The sequence below is a fragment of the Palaemon carinicauda genome, chromosome 11 (assembly GCF_036898095.1).
Source record: "Palaemon carinicauda isolate YSFRI2023 chromosome 11, ASM3689809v2, whole genome shotgun sequence".
Lineage (NCBI taxonomy): Eukaryota > Metazoa > Arthropoda > Malacostraca > Decapoda > Palaemonidae > Palaemon > Palaemon carinicauda.
The window spans coordinates 95,697,467-95,719,627 of NC_090735.1; the positions used below are offsets into that span (position 1 = coordinate 95,697,467).

At 44.9% G+C, this 22,161-nt stretch overlaps 1 protein-coding gene across 4 annotated transcripts in view; it reads right to left on the minus strand.

Annotated features, from left to right (window-relative positions):
* The window catches only part of LOC137650097 (sideroflexin-2-like), a 101,938-nt gene that overhangs the window by 41,269 nt on the left and 38,508 nt on the right, over positions 1 to 22,161 (minus strand). For all 4 annotated transcript variants that reach the window (XM_068383199.1, XM_068383198.1, XM_068383200.1 and 1 more), the window contains exons 3-4: positions 4,823 to 4,993; positions 3,772 to 3,970 (exon numbers count right to left, since the gene is read on the minus strand). In XM_068383199.1, coding sequence (XP_068239300.1) covers positions 3,772 to 3,970; positions 4,823 to 4,993 — 370 coding nt within the window. The remainder of the gene's footprint in view (positions 1 to 3,771; positions 3,971 to 4,822; positions 4,994 to 22,161) is intronic.

Here is a 22,161-nt window from a genome sequence, read left to right on the forward strand (position 1 = left end):
GGGAAAGAGCGAGCTATGCTGTCCTCATGAGCAGCCTCTCGCATACTCGGCCCCCTAGCGGCCACATAGGGAACCGTCTTGTATCCTCGTATCTCAAATTTGTCTCGTATCTCGGGGCAAAAATTTGCTCGAAACTTTCCTCATACTGTATCTCAAATTTGTCGCATGTTGGGTCACTCGTATGTAGAGGTATTACTGTACTTTCCAATAACACCTTCTACCTCTCCAGCACCTACTCTGGCATTTAAGTCACCAATCACAACTACATAATTCCGTCTACCCAGTCATTCTACACATCTAATTAACTCATTCCAGAATTCATTCTGTTCTTCACTTTTCTCACAACCTCGCCCATAGGCACTAACAAATGCCCAACATTCCCTACCCAACCTAACTCTTACCCACATTAATCTAGATGACACCTTGCATTCAACTAATTCATCTGTCATCCATTCACTCAGCATTAAAATCACATCTCTCTTGTTCTTTCCCTTTCAAACCTAGACACTCTACTTGTCATTTCACCAAACATCAATTCACCCTTCTCTTTTATCTTTGTCTCACACAAGGCCAATACATCCGTTCTTCTATTCCAAAATATACTTACAATCTCACATCATCTACTCTCCACAAGGCCAATACATCCGTTCTTCTATTCCAAAATATACTTACAATCTCACATCATCTACTCTCCATCGTACTACAGTATATCCACATACATTCAGACACACCAAAACTAGAGTGCAGGGAGTAGTCAATCTCCTTCCAGCTCCTCTTCTTTGATGTCTCACAGGAAGTAACTATACAGGAGAGGGGATTCCAAGTCCCATCGTCATGTCCATTTTAGTTGCATTTTACGACATACATGGATATGTTGGTGCTTTTTTAATTTTTATGCCCCTGCAGCCAATTAATAACAATAATAATAATTGGGAAGCGGATCATGACTTGGGCCATGAATGGTTGCATTTCATGTCTGGGAAACAATTCCTGGCACCAGAAAGCAAGAACAGTTCAGTGTATCCTACCTACGGTAAACAGGTGGGATCATCTACCAGCCAGGCTCAGCACTTAAGAAGCCAATAACAGGGTCCAATCACTGAATGCCTCGGAATAGTCCACAGTAAGCAGGACCAGTACTGACGGCCATAAGCCATGCGAGATTAGCTATGAGCCCCGGTGGATGGCCACGACCACAAATAATCAGTGACAACCCCATGGACCGTCGGCCTCACATAACCAGCCAAAGCCCCATTGACAGTCGGTCTTTGTTAGACTGATTTCTCGGAATTGTACAGTTGCACTGAACCTACAGACCAGGGTTCCAATTTGCATAAGATCGGGTACTGAGAGCAACCCATCTTCATCTTTTCTCAAAAGAGAAGAAAGACTGCTCAGATTCTTGAAACCCGCCTTCCAAGATTTCTTCAATTTCTCCATGTACTGTCTAAAAGAATCATCAGATGCAGAAGGGGAAAAGGAGGAGGATACCTTCACACAACAGTGTATCCATACCATTAGGCTAATCACCTAAAAGTTGGTGTTCAGCCCAGAATGACCGGTTACTTACTACCAGGGCAAACAGTGGTCATTGTTGCACCAGACAGTGAGAAAACTTTGTGGCAACTTGAAAGTGAGCTACAGTAGCTGGTACCCAAAGTTAAAATTTGCTAACTGACCCGACAGGTACTGGTACGTGTGCGAGCTCTTTATCAGCATGTGGATGTATCATGAACGATACTCAATGGTCTACCGTATGGTCCTGGAGATTTGTCAGGTAAAGACAGTTCACCTGCAAATCCTGAAACAACAGAAGTTGTCACACCAGCCTTACATTCAATAACCGACCTAAAATTTCCATTCGATCCATGAGCGAAACAGTATATCAACAAGAGGGGGTAATGTAAATGATACCCATATTGGCCTACCGTATGTTGTTGGAGATCACTCCAGGCTGGACTGTTTAGCTACAACTGATAAAACAGAGGTGGATGTAACACTAGGCTCAAAATCGCTAACCAACCCTGAAGGTACAGGTCGGCAGCAGAGTTCTGTATGGTACAGAGAGCACTCCAGGGTAAGGAACATTCCTCCATATCACAATAAGAATGAGAAAGATTGCTATATGCATTTTCATCCTCCCCTGACCTACATACAGATGTTTGGTCTAAGCAGAATTGCTCACGTGCTGATGGTGCAACAGTGGTAACTGTAACTGGGTCATGTTCATTTGACTGGTCCCAAAAGCCTTCCCATGCGACTATCTTCTTCCTTATCTTCTTCTCAGGGAAGCAATGTCTAATGAAGGGAGTGAAGGAGGGAGACGAGATTAGTAGAGGAGGAAAAGAGGTTAGTAGAGGAGGAAGAGAGAGGGTAAACTCTACTTCTGAGAGACGGTAAACTCTACTTCCTTTTGCCAACCATTCTTCCTTGTCAGTCATAGTATGGCAACAAATAATGACTGCTCCCTCTGAACAGGAAGCTACAAGACGTTCCTCTACCAAAACACGAATCACTACACTGGGGGTTTTGTCGCAAGGGAAGGACTGGGAACACTCACAGACACTGCTCTACACAGATATCACCACCAAGGGAACACTAACGACACCCAGTAATCCTGCTAGACAAACAATTTTCACTGTCGGCCATGCAGCTCCACACTTCAAATCAGGAAACTCCCTTCCTAGAAAGTGAAGCGACACTATTTTCATTCAGATTCCATCTTCTTTCTGATCAGAAAAGTGAAACACTCCAAAGAGTGGTACTGCTTAGTTACCCTTTCACAAAGGTACACAAAACAAGGAGTTTTAGGGTTTATACTCATATGAACAAAAGTTGCTTCACCACATACCTTTTGATATTATTCTGGTTGCAAGCAGGAGCACTCAAATAAAATAAAAACCAAAATTTATCATAAACAAATATAAGAAAAGATCTAATAGTCAATATAGGAATGCAACAGTAAGTCTGTACCTGTTGCGGCTAAAGAAAAGTGGCTATTCTGTAAAAGGTGGGTGGACGGGTCTTTCTCCTCGTGCCACCTGTCGTTAGCCAACTACGTTGTTAATGATTCAATGGCTGTTCCAAGGCCGCTGAAACATATCTTTAATTCAAAGGATGAAAGGTTTGTATATGCACAGGATCAAATTATGAAACCACTTGCCCAAAATGGTGTTTTCATAAGTTAACATTGAGGTGAAAATTTTACCATCATAAATATAGCATAAGACAAATTTGTATTTTTTCATCGGTAGTTTGTACAGTACAATCAAAGGCCTAGTGGGTTTTACCAAGTAAGTTAACTAGAAACCAAAAGTTTTCTTATAAGAGTTCAAGGAAATTTTTATCAGAGTATGGTGCCAATCACCTAAAAGTTGGTGTTCAGTCCAGTACAATCAAAGGCCTAGTGAGATTTACCAAGTAAGCTAACTAGAAACCAAAAGTTTTCTTAGAATAGTTCAAGGAAATTTTTATCAAAGTATGGTGCCAATCACCCTTTTTATAAGTTAGGCTTCATGTTTCAATATTCACATCATATAAAACTTCCCTATATTGGAGCTGATACACCAATCGTCCCACTTGCAATTCAAATTATGATGATTGGTTAAAGTTACATGACTCTAACATTAGCAATCTAACATCAACTTCCACATTCACACTTGGATTTTCCCTCCAAAGAAAGCTATTGACACTACAGTACTTGCTAAGCGACTGCTGTTGGAACTGAAAGTCTTTTGATAACAGCAAATTTGTAAAACAATCGGTACATACCTGAAGCAGTGTGGACCGACTTTTAGCCAAGACTTTCTTAAGCCCAAGTGCTGTAACAAGAGCTGCACTTGTTGCAGAAACATATGCTATCCCCATCTGCTCCACTGTCAAGGGAGACTTAGCATTTCGATTGGTGAAATTTACAAGAGCATTAAAAGACTGGTTAGCCCACTGCCAGAACACAACTGCTGGTGTAGACCTATAAGATTATTTTATTAGAATAAATATCATGTGAGATACTCTGCCATACAGTTGTCCTTCAATATTGCCGGAGATATGTACAATACAGTAACAGATACTGGCAAATGTTAAAAATCTACAAACATATGCTGCCCACTTAACACTTCCAAAAACTATATTATCTTAAAATGTTTTTTAAAATAAACGTAGTGTATCTTAGCCTTGACAGTTATAAAAGAAATAGAAATCAGTTACATAACTACAAGTGCACAACAGCATTCCGTTAATTTTCAAGCCCTTGCATAATCATTCTGATTATGCCTTCCCAATTAAGGTGTTGTCTTGTATTCAATGTTATATCAATTTCAATGCTGTTCTGCATTTGCTGTTATAAAAGTGTAAATCCTATAAACAACCAAAATTGTTACATTATTCAAATTTGTAAAGGTTAAGTAATGACTATATCTCTTTTTAGTGTGTAATACGTTTTGTATATAACTAGAAGTATGCGAAATAAACAGAAATACAGTACAGTACTATAATTGGAAAACAAAAATGTAATAGGAAAGTGTCCGAGTGTTAACATCTGAGGATATTCCCTCTAACAAAATCAAAATAATCAATTTAATCAGAGTAGTATCACAGAAAAATCAACACTAAAATCTTTAGTCACTTTGAAGACATGCACATAACATAAAGTAAAGGAAAGTTGTGTTATTGATTAAAGTCCAATATTTCAAACCATATATATGAGTAAGAACAGTACTGGAAAATTGAAATATGTGTGCTGACAACTTCCATGTACTATTGATGCCTCATTTATGAGCAACAGTCAAAATAAGTAGGAGGGCATCAAGGAGTGTTACCTTACCTATAAAATGTAAGCATTGCGCCAGTAAGAATCATACCGCCAGGGACCTGAAAGCTCATGCGACCGATTACATTCTGTTTGTCTCCTGTATCAGGATGAAAAGCCGACTCATAAATTTGCTTAGCATAATACACATCATTATCTGAAGTTCCAGGAGGCTCCTCACCAATTCTGAAACATAAAACATAACCGCTCTTAGGAATGGTTAAGATCTATCTTACTCAAAGTCTCGTATGAAGATTTTTAAAATATATTAGGCAAAATAGAATTTTGATAATTTACTAATCACAAATGACAATTATACATTTATCCAATGCCAATGATAGATGGAAATCAGGTCTGCATCACATAATTGCATTTCAATGACAACTGGATTGGGAAGTGGAATTGGAATTGGTGATAAATTAGAATTGAGGGCAGAGCATATTTTGCATACAGTACTATACGTATATGAAATATATATTTCCCGAATAAATGTTGCACTAGGGTGGGCTAACCCTTAACCTGAAAAGTCACTGCCCCATGCCCTGGCCAGGTGCTCGAGCTGATGATTAACACAGTAAATACTGACTAATATTGTTTTAATTTGGTTTCTAAAACACTTTATAATCAAATGTACAATATACAGTATATTTGCACACGTACACAATGTATTGGACACAGTAAGGCTACCGTACAGTATTGTGCTACAGTCAAGTTTTACCGAGTCGTCATCACTCCTTTAATGTTCTGTATAACGAAAGTTGTTCCTAGCTAGTAATAGAGTACTGTAACCTAATACTCACTAGTACTGAAGTGTAAATCACAGTAATATATGTGCAGTAATATTACTAAAGTGCAGCTTAACTGTACTTACTTTAATTGTTTGGTGTTTTCGTTCAGACGAATCATAGCCTATGCGTTTTCTTGAAGCATGACACAACTTTTTATGTCTTGTTTCTTGCACATTATGTTATATTCATACTTTCTTAAACAAAAATACAGCTTAATTTATAAACTAGAACCTCATATATGTTGATAATAATGGTTTCTTTTAAATAAACAAACAAAAAGAGTGCAATCATTTACTTTTCAACTATATGTATGTACGGGTATACATATATATATATATATATATATATATATATATATATATATATATATATATATATATATATATATATATATATATATATATATATATATATATATATATATATATATATATATATATACACACACATATATGTATATATATATATATATATATATATATATATATATATATATATGTATATATATGTATATATATATATATATATATATATATATATATATATATATATATATATATATATATATATTTATGTATATACTGTACATATATATATGTATATATATATATATATATATATATATATATATATATATATATATATATATATATATATATATATATATGTATGTATATATATATATATATATATATATATATATATATATATATATATATATATATATATATATATATATATATATATATATATATACATATATACATATATATATATATATATATATATATATATATATATATATATATATATATATCTATATATATACATATATACATATATAATCATACATATATATATATATATATATATATATATATATATATATATATATATATATATATATATATATATATATATATATATATGTATGATTATATATGTATATATGCGTATATATATGTATATGTATGTGTGTATATATATATATATATATATATATATATATATATATATATATATATATATATATATATATATATATATATATATATATATATATATATATATATTTATATACAGTGATACCTCGGTAGTTGAACGACTCTAAATTCGAACAAATCGGAGTTCGACCAAAAAATTTGAGTACTTTTTGCTGCGGTGTTCGAACAAAAAATCGGAACTCGAACAGCCGAACGCGTGGCCGAGTGAGATGAGCAGCCATCTCGGCTACTCTCGCTTGGTCGGGTAGCATCATTTCAAGAGAGAGCGTCAGTCCGACAACACGTGTTGAGAATTTATTGTGATTTAGCGCTTTTATTGTCTTTTTTTGCCGATAACAATGGGCCCCAAGAAAGTTAGTGATAAGGGGAAGGATAAGAGGAAAACAGTGAGAACAACGATCGAGTTGAAGAAGGAAATTATTGCGAAATACGAGGATGGTGTACGAGTGTCTGATCTAGCCTTACAGTATGGCATGGCGAAGTCGACCATTTCGACCTTTTTGAAAAATAAGGAAGTGATAAAGAAAGCTAATGTTACACAGGGAGTAACAGCAATTAGTAAGCAAAGGCCACAAGTAATTGAGGAAATGGAAAAGTTGCTCCTTATATCTATTAAAGAAAAGCAGTTGGCCAGGGAAAATATAGGTGAAGCTTTCATTTGCGAGAAAGCTCTTCATATTTATGAAGAATTGGTGAAGAAAAGTGCCAGTACTAGTGAAAGTGATTCGTCATTTACTTTTAAAGCAAGCAGGGGCTGGTTCGAGAAATTCCGGAACAGAACTGGTATTCACCGTGTGACTAGGCATGGGGAGGCAGCCAGTTCGGATCAGGCGGCAGCTGAAAAATACGTTGTTGAATTTGACCAATACATTAAGGAACAAAATTTGATCCCGCAGCAAGTCTTCAATTGCAATGAGACCGGGTTATTTTGGAAGAAAATGCCGGCCAATATCTACATTAATGATAATGTTATGTCTCACCTTAGAAGAAAGTGCAGAAGAGAAAGAAGCAGCTGACAATTGACATGTTTTTCATAAAAGAAAAGAGCTGCTACATCCCAGCCTGATTCCCCTCCAAAGAAGAGAAACAGAAGAGAAAAAACCCCTGAAGGAGATTTGCCCGACCTTTTACTGTAGAGAGAAAAAACCCCTGAAGGAGAACTACCCAGCCACATCATGGAAGGGGACTCTCCTTCCAAGCAGTAACCTCCCCCTTCCATCCTCTCCACATCCATTCATGTATGTCATCGAACCGCTGCTCAAAGGTAAGTACAGTAAATGGTTTAAAATTGTTTTATATAGTTTTCCGACCAATTTCGTACACATTTAAATAATTAATGTTGTTTAGGTACACATTTTATTAATATTTTGGGCATTTTGGAGTGTGTAGGAACGCATAAAAATAAATACCATTATTTCTTATGGGAAAAAAGGTTTCGGTACTCGAACAAATCGGAGGTCGAACACTGATCCCGAATGGATTATGGTCAAGTACCGAGGTATCACTGTATATCCATTGTTTGTAAGCATACAATAATATGAGGTTTACTTAAATAAATAAGTAAGAGAACTCTGGCATATTTAATGTGCTAATTGCAGGGCGAAATAAGACGCAATTACACTCTAATAGACATTTATTTTGAATAAATTACCAAATGGAATAACGAGTGTAACGTGTTAAAGGAATTATACGTACAACATACAATATACAGAAAATATTTTTCTCCCTGAAAGGGAAGAAATGATGAGTGCCACTCTTAAATTTGAAGATTTTTGATAAATTTTCCTAATATAATTTCTGTAAATGTTGTATACTATCAACACTGTGTACTATGTACACATGGCACAAGTGTTATCTGTATAATTCCACACCTGAGATTTTTAACAGTCTTAGTGTCATCATGGTGACATTCACTTAAGAGGTATTGCACTGGAAGTGTCAACACCTTTTCACCCTAATTGATAGTCCCAATCAATTAACTGTTCATCGCAGCACTAGACGACAGGTTTTAATACACTACCTGCCTCTAACACATAATGCTTCACTTCGTGGACTTGCTTTGCGTAGTGTTTGCAGAACACTCTGGATGATTTCCATCCAGTATATGAGCGAAGATGCTCAAAGTCCATATACTGAAAAAAGTTCAGTGATGAAGCAATTTTTCTCAGATCATGACCTGCAAGTGTACTGTCAGGATCCACTCTGCGAATGAAGTAGGTGAGCTTCGCCCTAGGTTGTTTTAGGGATAAGTTGGATCCTGAAGTTTCTCCTTTGAAGAACTGTCCTCCCCTGAAGACTGATGTTCTACGAAGATAGACCTTTAGACACTCAACTGGACACAGAGAGACATCTTCCTTCAGAGGGCAGATTCTTCAGGGACCCCATCTCTTAGTGGGTAGCTCGTTCTTGGCGAGAAAGGCTGGATCAGGAAAGAGATTCAGTTCTCCCACTTCTGTGAACTGAATGGGGCCCTCATTACCTGATAGGGCTACTATTTCACTGAGGCTAATGCGAACAGGAAAATAACCTTCTGGGTTAGATCCTTGAGAGAACAATCTTCATTGTTCACAGATGAAGCATAATGTAAGACCTTGTCCAAAGACCATGAAATGGGCTTCAGAGGAGCTGCAGGCCTAAGTCTAGTGCATGCCTTCGGGATCTTGTTAAAGATTTTGTTCGTCAGGTCCACTTGAAAAGCGTATAGAAGAGGTCTAGTCAGGGCTGACTTGCACGTAGTTATCGTGTTGGCTGCCAGACCTTGTTTATGAAGGTGGATAAAGGACAGACACAAGTCAATTGAAATTTCTTTCGGTCCTTTGGCTTTAACAGAAGCAACCCACTTTTTCCAAGACGATTCATATTGTCTTCTAGTTGACTTAGACTTGTATTCTTCTAAGAAGTCTATACTGCCTTTTGAGATCCCAAATCTTTTCTTAACCGCTAGGGCGAGAAAATCATGAAATGAAGGTTTGGGTTCTCTGTGATGAAGCGAAGATAGTCGACTTCTGAACCCGTTGAGATAGTGCTGGGTCCGATGCAAGGACCACCCTCAGCCTCACTTCCATCATTAGAGGGAACCAGTTGCTCTTGGGCCACTTGGGGGCCACTAGAGCTGCCGTTCCCTGGAAGGATCTCAGCTTGTTGAGGACCTTCAGCAAGAGATTGGATGGAAGGAAAAGGAAATTCCAGGTCCATTCGTTCCAAACTAGGGACATGGCGTCCGTTATCTCCTCTAGAGGGTCCTCATATGGGGCTACATATCGAGGTAGTTTCTTGTTGTCGCTCGTCGCGAAGAGGTCGATCTGCAGTTCCGGGACTTGTTCCAAGATGGAAGAGAATGAGTCTGCGTCTGGGGACCATTCTGACTATCGGCTTGAGCCTGAATAGAGCATCCACTGTCACATTGCGGAACCTTAGTAAGTGAACTGCTGATAGGTGCCATCTCTCTAGACAAAGGATGGCTAATATCACATGGATGATATAGGATGATCTCGAGCCTTGTCGGTTCAGACATCTCACTATCACTTCGCTGTCCAAGATCAGCCTGAAGTGGACTGATCTGCGAGGGGAGAGTTTTCCCAACGTAAAGAGAATGCCTTGGCTTCCAAAATGTTGATGAGAAAGGTCTTGAACAAAGATGACCAAGTCCCTTGGACTTTCCTTTGATGGGAGTGAACTCCCCATTCTTCCGACGAGGCATCCATGTGGATGGTCATTGACGGCAGAGGTGGTTGCAAGGGCGCGGTCCTCATTAGGCTATTGGCCTTCGACCATGGGTTGAGAAGTGATCGTAGTAAGGCTGGTATCAGTCCTTTTAGATCTCTTTGAATGTTTGATGCATATCTTCTCCAGACTCCTGACGCATCTTTCATCTGTGCTCTTAGCACTAGGTCTGTTACTGCTGCCAACTGGAGAGAGCCAGTACTCTTTCCTGTTGGCGTCTTGAAATCCTGTCGGATTACAGTACTGTATTCTCTTGACAGACCCTTCGATCTCCCTCCTCTTCCCTGGGGAATGGAGAGACGATGTGACCTCAGGTTCCAACGGCTTTCCAACCACTGAAACCCTTGAGCTGGAGAGATTCGAGACTTCTTGAAGTTGATTTTGCATCCCAGATGTTCCAGGAACTGGATCAATTCTTTGGATGCTTGCAGACAAGCCGTTTCGGATGCTGCCTGCACCAGCCAGTCGTCCAGGTAACCTGCTACCTGAACACCTTCTAGGCGTAGTTGTTACACGACTGCGTCTGCAAGTTTCATGAAGATATTTGGGACTATGTTTAGTCCGAAGGGTATGGCTCTTAGAACATACTTTATCTTCTGTAACTTGAATCCTAGGTAGGAGAAGAGGGAGCAACTGACTAGAAGGTGCCAATAGGCATCTGTCAGGTCTATCGAGACTGTGAACGACCCTTTCTGTAACAGGATCCTTATGTGTTGAAGGAATAACATCCTGAACTTGCTGTTTTATATGAACTAGTTGAGTGGCGACAAGTCCAGAATGACTGAGTTTTTCTGAGTCCTTCTTAGGAACACAAAACAGCCTTCCCTGGAATTTGATGGACTTTGTTTTCCTTATAACCTGTATTCTCAAGAGCTATACTGTAGGGTATATTCTTCTAATACGGGGTTGTGTTGGAACAATTGAGGAAATGATGGTGGAGACTTGTTCCGTTTCCATCCTAGTCCAATCTTGATTAGGCCGTGGGTCCAAGGATCGAAGGTCCAACGATCCTGAAATTGTCGGAGCCCCCCTCCTACCGGAAGCGTCTCCGTGCTTTGATTGATCGGAGGGTTTACCTCCTTGACCGCATCCTACCTTACCTCTAAAGGAATGTGTAGAGGAGCCCCGTCTGGATCCTTTACCTTTCAACCGAGAGGTAGTGGTCTGCCTCTCAAACCCGGGGTTGAATGCTGGTGACTGGGCAACCAGCTGTTGAGGCACCACTTGGAAGGTGGTTTGTGTTTGGGCCACCACTTGGCGCACCGCGGTCATACTAAGTGTGAGATGTTGTTGAGCAGGCCAAGGGGGAAGTCTAGACTTCTTCGTCTTCCTTTTAGGTTGGGGACCAGCATCCGGGGAAGACTTCCTCTTTGAAGAGATGCCCCACTTCTGGAGAAGGTTCCTTATGATGGCTTTCTCGACTACCTCTTTGACTACTTCGTTTGGGAAGAGGTCTTTACCCCAGATGTTAGAAGATATCACCTTCCTGGGTTCATGTTTCACTGTTGCAGCAGCGAACACGAACTCTCTACGGGCTCTCCTAGCCTTCATGAAAGCATACAGGACCTTTACTAGGATGGCCATATGCATTTTGGCCAGGACCATGAACATCTCTGGGGTACTTCGTTGGACTGCACACATCTCTATGCAGTTTTGTTGGGATAAAGAGTCCCCAAGTCTCTCCTTCGTCTCTTGTTCCTTGCACAAGAGAAAGTCAGAAAGTTTAGGGAGATTCTCGCTAAACTGTCGTCCAGCGATGTCCGCGTCCAGTTTCCCTACTGAGAAGGTTAGGTGGACTTCCTTCCATTCCTTCTCCTGCATGGGCAAGGCTAACGACAGAAGCCTGCACTCCTCTAGTGCAGGGCATGATTTGCTTTCCTCCACTACCTTGGCAACAGATTTAAATGCCTTCAACGTAAAGGGGAAAGCTATTGAAACAGGAGCAAGAAAGGTAGGGTGTTTCTTGCTCAAGATGGACACTTTCGACACCAAATAGCCCGCCTTTCTCAGGCTACTTGACAAGAGAGCCTGTGCCTTATCGTGGTCGAAAACCATGACCTCCTTCGGTTGTGTCTCCTCTTTTGGCATTGGTTCAACACTTCAGTCGAATGAAGCAATCAGGGTAAGCGTTAAAGCTTGGCCAAAACTGGATGTCATCTAAGGGGACAGCTCCCATCTTCTCTGCGATGTAGAGTTTGCCGTTCGAAATTGGCATAAACTCTGCATACCTCCAGGGATTGGTTTTGGATCAGGCCAGGAGGTCTTGGCCTCTGGGTCGCTTGTATGACCCTCGGTAGGCGATAAGTGGAGCTTCACGGAGCTCTCTCTCTCTCGAATTTCGCTTCCCTTGCTTCGCCTCGTTTGCGAATGTTCTCCATTAAATCCTTAAGATGGCGCAGTGCCTGGCTCATGTTGTCCAATGGAGGGGTAGAAGGTGAGGACGTCGAGGGTAACGGCTTCGGTGCCGGCACAAACGGAAGGAACTCCGACTTGACATCATCATCTTCTTCCAGAGGTAGAGTAGACTCCTCCTCGGGATGATCCTTTAATAGATCCTTTCCAGTGTCCATAGACACTTCCGACATCCTTACCTCCTGGTGGATGTCCATACTTTGCAACGCCTCCCTGACATCCGTCTCGATGGCAATCTGCACACAGGGAGGTCTGAGTCGTGCTTGGGGCACAACCATTTCACTACCCGCTTTCGGGAACAGCAAGCTACGCATCCTATCATTAGGTAAGTATGCTCCCGGAGAGTTCTTCTGGAACCCTCTTACCCACTTGCGCAGCTTTTCACGTGCCGCATCCCTCGATTCCGTTGACTTGGGGACGTCGAAACCTTCGGTCACCAAGGTCCGGCAGATATTGCAGACTTGGGGGTCCCAATATTGCAGGGATTCGGTAATGATGGTGCAGGAGGCAGAGACCTGCACGCTTTGTGACCGTAGAAGTTCCTACTCCTATGGTTGCAGAAGATCGCATCGCATTTCATCCGGGGGTTCCTCCTGTAAAGAAAGGAAAATAAAATGAGTATAAGATTGTTTATCTCAGATGATAAACAGATATGCAAATATTCATATTTTAATCATTATAGCTTAGGATAGTAAGTTAGAAAAAAATAGGGAAAGACACATACTTGTGTAACCCTCCCAGCCAATTACTGTGACCTACCCCCAATATTAAAGATACAGTATAGAGATTCCTTTATCAGGGCAACTCAAAAGAGAAGGGTTCTAACCTCTAGGGATAGAAAAAGTGAACACTGCCACTGACCCTTCTAATTATTTAATATTGTGGGGTAAGTATTAACTGATTTCCAATCAGAGTATTGAAGGAATTCTATTCTTTCAATATAGGATTGGTCTCAGCAAAAGACTGTACAAAGGGTACACAAAACCAAAAGACTGTACAAAGGGTACACAAGGTATGTTGGAAATTAACTACTGTATAATAAATACTATAGTTTTCTGTTTGCAGTATATACTATACTGCAAATATACTGGCTACTGTATAATCATATACTGTAGTTCAGCCAGCGTGTTGCCAGCATGGCTAGCACCTGGCGGCACAGTCTGGCCGGCATGTCGCCAGCTGGACTAGAAATTAGAAAAGACACATACTTGTGTATCCCTCCCAGCCAATTGCTGTGACCTCCCCTTCCAATATCAAGACTATAGAGTCTCCTGATCAGGGAAAACTCAAAAGAGAAGGGTTCTAACCTCTAGGGATAGAAAAGTGTACTACCACTGACCCTTCTAAGCTATTTAATATTGTAGAGTAAGTTATTAACTGATTTCTAATCAGACTATTTAAGGAATTCTACTCTTTCAATAAAGGATTGGTCTCAGCAAAAGACTGTGCAAGGATACACAAAATATGTTGGAAAATAACTACTGTATAATATATACAATAGTTTTCTTGTTGGAAAATAACTACTGTATAATATATACAATAGTTTTCTATCTGAAGTATATACTATACTGCAAATATACTGGCTACTTTATGATCATATACTGTAGTTTAGCCGCCATGTTGCCGGAACGGCTAGTACCTGGCGGCACCGGCCCAGCGTGGGTTAGGACCTGGCGGCACTAGCTGACAGAGAGAGAAAAAGCATGGAGTGTGCTGCCTTATTAAAATGACAAATTCGAAGATAATTTGTATTTTTCCTAACCATACAAACCTTAGCTATTTACAAAGGGTTATTACTTTTAGAGTAGCTGAAATGGCGAGCCATCAGAATTTAACGAGGGTGTATTACCCCCCGCGCTAGTTAGCGGGGGGGGGGGTAGGGGAGTGGTAGCTAGCTACCCCTCCTCCCCCTCACACACACGTGAATACTCACTTTCACTTAGAGGTAGGACTTGTCTTGGGGGAAAGGGCTGGCGGGCAAATATGTGTAAATAGCTAAGGTTTGTATGGTTAGGAAAAATACAAATTATCTTCGAATTTGTCATTTGTTCCGTAACCGAAATACAAACCACGCTATTTACAAAGGGTGACTTATCCCTTAGGAAGGGTGGAAAGTCCCCAGCCATACTGGCTTTGGCTTTACCCGGGGACTCAGAATCCGAGTGAGTCGCACTCGAGAAAAGGAGTCCCTGTACCTCACAAGTTCCTTGCTCTGCAAGGAACCATGTGGCCTACGTAAGCTTGTGTGTGAAGGAAGAAGTGTGACCCGTCTTAGGCAGTTGACCTGGAGTTCCAGAAGGAACTCTGGGTTAGGACGTTCCCAATACCACCTCGTCAGGGTATGGGGGACGCGACAGTATTGACTCAATACTCGGAACACAAGGAAGCATGGTTTACCTGCAGAGGTTCGAGGTCAGCTATGCAGAGACCAGGATGCTGCTTCCCCGTAGAGGGGATGATGAAGAAAGAAGTAAGGGCCAGACATACTTCTTTCGTTCATGCAGACTAAAACCTGATAACAATGCCCTCAACCTTCTGCTACCTGTCCAAAAAGGAGCCTGAGGTTAGACCAGCTGTTGTGTAGCCACCACAGAGCGATAGAAAACGTATCGAGACTCCTGTGGGTCACGCCCTGCAGGAAGCGGGCTGCGAAGGTCATCAGACGCTTCCAGACTCCAGCTTGTAGCACCTGCGTCACAGAGTAGTATTACTCGAAGGCGAGGACGTTGCGATGTATCCAACATCGTGCTGTAGGGCGACGTGACGGGGGAGGGTTTGAAGACAGGTCGAGATGAATGTACTCGAGTCCGGGCTGAAGAGGTATACTGGTGACTCTCCCCCCATGTCCTCCATGTGTTCCCAAATCGGCTGCAACTGAGGCCAAACTGCAGCTGTTCCCAGCGCTAACCTCTCGATTCCTTACTGGCAAGAAAGAGAAGGTCTTGGGACATAACACACAGAATGGAGACTCGAAATCTTGAATGAATCGGACCGAAGGGTCGGGACCCTCAGATTCTGAGTCTAGCCAACAACTCAGGAGCGAGCCTGAATGTTGCCTTCCCCTCTTCCTTAGAAAGGGGGGAGTAGTAAGAGACCAAGAAGATTGCTTACACACTGGCCGTTGCCAGAGTGAGCAGAAGACCCAAGGCGGAATACAATCCGAGGCCTGTCGTAAAAGGGTCTTGAGAAGATCTCTTAAAGGACTAAAAGTCCGAGCCATGCTCCAAGTTGGAGGTCTTCCTCCGACTAGGGCAGGGACGATCGTAGCTTCGCATGAGCGAGGATAGATCCAGCGGGCAGGAAAAAGTTATTCCTTTAAGCCTGAAGGTCAGGGAAAGGCTGAGCGACAGGCTTCATTGCCGAGAGCGGAAAGGAGCTTCCTCCCGCCGAAAGGCAATAAGACCGTTATTGCTGGAGAAGAGGCCTCACGGGAAGAGGTATATCTCCCACGGCACCCACCACCTTAGACTCTTCACTTTGCCTGGGAGACCCCTGTGGATGACTATCGTAGATGACGCGACCTCCGTACCACGACTGTAGCGGGTTGTCTCTTCTAGAGGAGGAAGCGTAGTGTCTCCAGGCATGAAGCCGAAGCGATGCCCCGGTTCGGGAGAGATGTCGCAGTGTGGTTGCTTGAGTAGTCTGCGCCGTGGGAGAAGCTCTCCCGGGAGTTCCGTCAGGGGAAGCAGAGGGTCCAGAAACCGTTCTGCGCATAGTCCCAGTGGAGCTCTCCCATTGAAAGGTTGACAGACAACCTGGTTTTGTTGAGACCCATTGTCCGCAGACAAAAAGGAGGGAAGACGCAGGCGTCGAATTTGTCCCACCATCACCGGAATGCATCTTGCCAGAGTCTCGGGGTCTGAGACTGGGGGTAAGACTAGTGGAAGCTTGAGGTTCCAAGGTGTTGCGATCAGGTCCCCCAGACCAGCACTTGCTGGTTACCCAAGGTCAAAGACCCCTAGGTACACTCTCTCTATGAGGTTCTGCTCGGATAGTCTGAGAGAGACATTCCCCTGCCTGGAATGAGAGAGCCGATGGTGGAATTGAGAGAATCTCAATCATCCCGGTATCTCTACTACAAGATGTGAAGGTGTGAAAATGCGTCCCCTGCTGGTTAGGATGAAGTCGACGCGCAACGGGGCGACTTGGCAGGAGCTGTAGGATCTGAAGAGGGGCCAGACTAAGGCCCTTAAGCCTGCCTGAATGATGGAGAGGTATCCTTCAGGTCTTGACCATAGGCCTGGACCGGAACATGGCCCCCCCCCCCCCCTTTCCTTTGACGAGTCCGAGAACCGCATCAAGAATGTGGGGAAAGGACGAGAATATCCACTACCATCAAGAAGCTCCATAGGTCAACACCCATTGCAGGTCTAATAGTTCCGCTGGTCCCATAGGGCCAGGGAGTCCGGTTGAACATTGCCTGAAGCCACCGGGACTTGGATCGCCCCACATGGAACTTATCCTGAGGCGACCGTTCGGACTATAGACGGGTCAATGAGGAAAGAAGAACTAGGAAACGTTCCAAGGTAGGGCTGAAAGCTCTGCTTGACTGAGAACAGGTACTGCGACTCTCCTCAGTCTTGCCACAGTCAACCGAAAGGAAGGCTCGGAGGATGCGGTAACAGAATCTGGCGTCCCCAGGTGGTCACCCATCCAAGTACCGACGTTGCTTAACCTCGCTGGACGGACGAGAAGCGGGGTTTCCAATGTGGTAAGGCGGTTGACTCGAAATCATGGCCAGATACTCCAGATGTTGAGGCAGAGGAAGAGAAGGCTCCAAGCAAAATACCATGAGCCCGCACTCATGGTCACATTCCGGAAGCTAGTCCCGGCGCTGAAAAAGGTCGAAACCCGAGCCTACCGGAGTTGACCAGCCCTCCAAACAGCAGAGGAGGCGGAAGCCTGCACCTGAGCGGCCAAGAGGAAGGCAGGGAGAGTTCTCTGGGGAAACAAACCTGCTATGCCACGGCGGGATAGCCACACTGCATCATAAGCAGGAATACTTGCAGTCTAGGCTGAATTCGACGAGCACCCTGGAAGATGGATGGAATGGAAACTGAAAGTACCCGTCCTTCCGATCCAGGGTTAAAGGAGTCCTGTCGCCTCGTTACCAGTCTGATCGATTCTGCTGGTCTACGCTGGCCGAAGTTTGTTCGACAAACTTGATCAGGACTGAGAGGTCGACTATGGACATCCCCTCTCAGATCCTTCCTTACAAGAAAGGATCGACTGAGGGGACCGGGGGTGAAGCCGTCGATGATCCTAAGGAAGACCTTCGCCTAAGGTATGGATCATTCTGCCCAACCGGGCAACTCTGCTGACGCTATGGCATAGAGGTTCAGAGACACTGAATTCGCTGACAGAGACAGCAGGCGCGATATCCTTGGCTACTCACAGAGATTGTGCGGGAATGGGCATCGGGAAGCTGTCATTTGGATGAGTAACCTTAAGCATCCTCCCAGCGAAAAAACCTGCAATCCTAGAGTTCGTGAACTCCTTTTAGGCCTATGCCCCCCCGGGGGAATCTCCCGTGCCATCTGTTCCTGACAGGAGGAAACTGCAATTGGACACCTTGTCCCAGTTGTCGTAGCCGATAACTTAGGCCGACGTGGTTGAAAGAAAAGGGCGCTGGAGCCCTGCAGAGTCTGGAAGAAAGCGCCTTGGAGGAGTGAAACCGGAAGTCGATTTACTCCGCACAGCAGCTGTCTAAGTCTCTGTCCTTGGGCACAGACAAAACTCTTCTCAAGGATGGAAGGGTGTCTGAGGTCGTCGACCTCCACAGATGAGACACCCGAAGGAAGCCTTCAGTCAGCGCGTCCAGATGGTACAACATCGAGCTTGTCCGCAAGTAGATACTTAACGACGAAAGGCCAAGGTGTCTGAGCTCGAGAGGAGGAAAGTACCCTTGATCTTCCTGTAGCTTCCTTGAACCAAACCTCGGGCCGTAACCGAGGAGGGAAAGAACCTGGTAAGCTCCCAGAGGAAGAGGTAAGCAGTCACCCCTTGTCCGATGGAGAAATCTTGAACGGAAAGCCCCCCCCCCCCCGCCAAAAATCCTTCCAGGGCAGGAGAAGGAGAGAGTACTCGTACAGGAGAGGGGACCCTCGAGACCGACCTCTTGGGAACCAACTTCGCCCTGGGGGAAGTCACCACGAAGTCCACTCCTCTCTTTCTCTTCAGCGTAGGAGAGACAGCCGCTGGTTTGTTACCCTGGCCGGCGAGTACTGGTTTCATAACCCTCATTAACGCCCGTGCCAGCGGACCAAACCATGTCTGCTGCTCCAAGGACACAGAGTCCGAAATCCTCGCTAAGGTGAAAGGGATCGGGCGATCCTTTGGAGTGGACCCGACGGTACCTGCCTGAAAAGAAGGTGGGGAAGAATGCTGTACTGACCTGTCTTCGTCCTGCACTACCAACCTGTGCTTGGATGGAGGTGATCCCGAGTGCCGTCTAGGAGCACGCGTCCCTGCTGCTACCACCGGCTGTGGAATTCGCCGCGAACTATGGTCGCGCGAGGGCGAATGGTCGCGCGGGCGCGCAGGCGAGCGATCGCGCGGGCGCGCAGGCGAGTGGGCAGGTAAATGAACACGTGTCCGAGGCGACGAACGCAAGCGATGGCGTGACGGCGAGGGATCGTGCTGCCGCGTGGGTGAAGAAGATCGCTGGCGATAATGACCGCGTGATGGTAAGCGATGGCGAGCAGCATGTGCAGGTGAATGATCGCGTGAAAGGGTGCGATGGTGATCAGCATCCGCAGGAGGGCGATCGTTCAGGGTTGTGCGATGAGGAGCAGCATGCGTAAGCGGGCAATCGTGCAGGGTTGTGCGATGGCGAGCAGCATGCGCAGGTGAATGATCGCGTGAAAAGGTGCGATGGTGATCAGCATCCGCAGGAGGGCGATCGTTCAGGGTTGTGCGATGAGGAGCAGCATGCGTAAGCGGGCAATCGTGCAGGGTTGTGCGATGGCGAGCAGCATGCGCAGGTGAATGATCGCGTGAAAAGGTGCGATGGTGATCAGCATCCGCAGGAGGGCGATCGTTCAGGGTTGTGCGATGAGGAGCAGCATGCGTAAGCGGGCAATCGTGCAGGGTTGTGCGATGGCGAGCAGCATGCGCAGGTGAATGATCGCGTGAAAGGGTGCGATGGTGATCAGCATCCGCAGGAGGGCGATCGTTCAGGGTTGTGCGATGAGGAGCAGCATGCGTAAGCGGGCGATCGTGCAGGGTTGTGCGATGGCGAGCAGCATGCGCAGGTGAATGATCGCGTGAAAGGGTGCGATGGTGATCAGCATCCGCAGGAGGGCGATCGTTCAGGGTTGTGCGATGAGGAGCAGCATGCGTAAGCGGGCAATCGTGCAGGGTTGTGCGATGGCGAGCAGCATGCGCAGGTGAATGATCGCGTGAAAAGGTGCGATGGTGATCAGCATCCGCAGGAGGGCGATCGTTCAGGGTTGTGCGATGAGGAGCAGCATGCGTAAGCGGGCAATCGTGCAGGGTTGTGCGATGGCGAGCAGCATGCGCAGGTGAATGATCGCGTGAAAAGGTGCGATGGTGATCAGCATCCGCAGGAGGGCGATCGTTCAGGGTTGTGCGATGAGGAGCAGCATGCGTAAGCGGGCAATCGTGCAGGGTTGTGCGATGGCGAGCAGCATGCGCAGGTGAATGATCGCGTGAAAGGGTGCGATGGTGATCAGCATCCGCAGGAGGGCGATCGTTCAGGGTTGTGCGATGAGGAGCAGCATGCGTAAGCGGGCGATCGTGCAGGGTTGTGCGATGGCGAGCAGCATGCGCAGGTGAATGATCGCGTGAAAGGGTGCGATGGTGATCAGCATCCGCAGGAGGGCGATCGTTCAGGGTTGTGCGATGAGGAGCAGCATGCGTAATCAGCATCTGCAGTTGAGGGTCGCGCGATGGCGATCAGCATCCGCAGTTGAGGGTCGCGCGATGGCGATCAGCATCCGCAGTTGAGGGTCGCGCGATGGTGATCAGCATCCGCAGTTGAGGGTCGCGCGATGGTGATCAGCATGCGCAGGTGAGCTAGTAGCTGGCGAACCATGTTCCTTCAGAAGTGTTGGAGAACGTTGGCGTGCCAGCTGTAACACACGTGGGCGATCAGGAGATCGCTGGCGAGCTGATGATCGCTGACGAGCAGAAGGCTACGCGTGGAAGCCTGCGCAAAGAAGTCCTTGACCCCGACCTGAACCGAAGTTCTAGATCGCGAGGGCGAACGTGGGCGCACAGGGCACGTAACAGGAACCGCAGGGAAGATCATCTTGAAAGCGCTGACGAACAGGAGAGCGCTGATGAGCAGAAGGGCGCGCAGGGAAACCCTGACACGCAAGGGAATAACCCCCGTGGGGGCAACCCTTTGCCCCGAAGGAACTGTTGTCCGCCGGGAGACTGATGTCCGTCGGAAGACCGCTGTCCGTCGGGCAGACCGTTGTCCGTCGGGAAGACCGTTGCCCGTCGGAAGACGAGATCAGACTGCTGTCCATCTGCAACAAGGCGGAAGATCGAGAAAAAAGGAGTGTAGGCTGCAAACGGAGATCCAAAAGGGCGCCTCAAGCACCCTTATAGGGAGATGAGAGGCCCTTACGACGAGGCGGACGGAGGGCCTTACGGCGAGGGAGGCCAACAGCAACAGCAACAGAAGAAACCTCCGAAGAGGAGTCTCTATGAGTGTACTCTCTCGCGAACGAAAGAGAAACACTTCGAGGAAGAGACTGGTCAGCCAGTGACCTAAAAGGAGCAATCCTCCGAAGAGGAGCTCCTGCAGTTGCCCAGCCCCTTGAGCGAAACTGCAGGTGCGACCGCTCAGCACCAAGAGCATAGTCGCACGAAAAAAAGGCAAGAGAAGAACCCCCCAAAAGGGGAAAAACTCAAGCCTGGACAGGAAAAACTTCCCTCGGAAGGAAAGTTATCCGCCCAAGGAGGCAAGCCTCATGACTGTTCTAAAATGAACTGGAGAGCTGTCTGTCGACACGGGAGTACTACCAGTAGAAGGAGACACGCCCCTGACGAAAATACAAGGGGGGAGGCAGCAACAGCCGAATCCCCAGGACTCAACCAGACAGCTCACACCGTTGCTATATTACAGAAACGAACTAGATCGGTAACTGTAAGAAAATAAAACAAATAATATTAGTACACATTCATTCCCCCGGGAAGGCTCCGAAGAGGAATCCCGAGGGAAAGGAACAGGAATTACACAACAGGCACGTGCCCTCACAACCACTTACACTCGCGGAAGGAGAGCTGTAACCAAAACAGAATTATAACAATTATAATTATGTAACTATGTAATCATGTAATTAAAAAATGAATGAACACTAAAGAAAGAACGAAAACCCCGAAAGGAATCGTTCTACAAGCTGAAAAAAAACAACTACAATTAGATTCATAACTAATTGATACAAACGTACGCGTA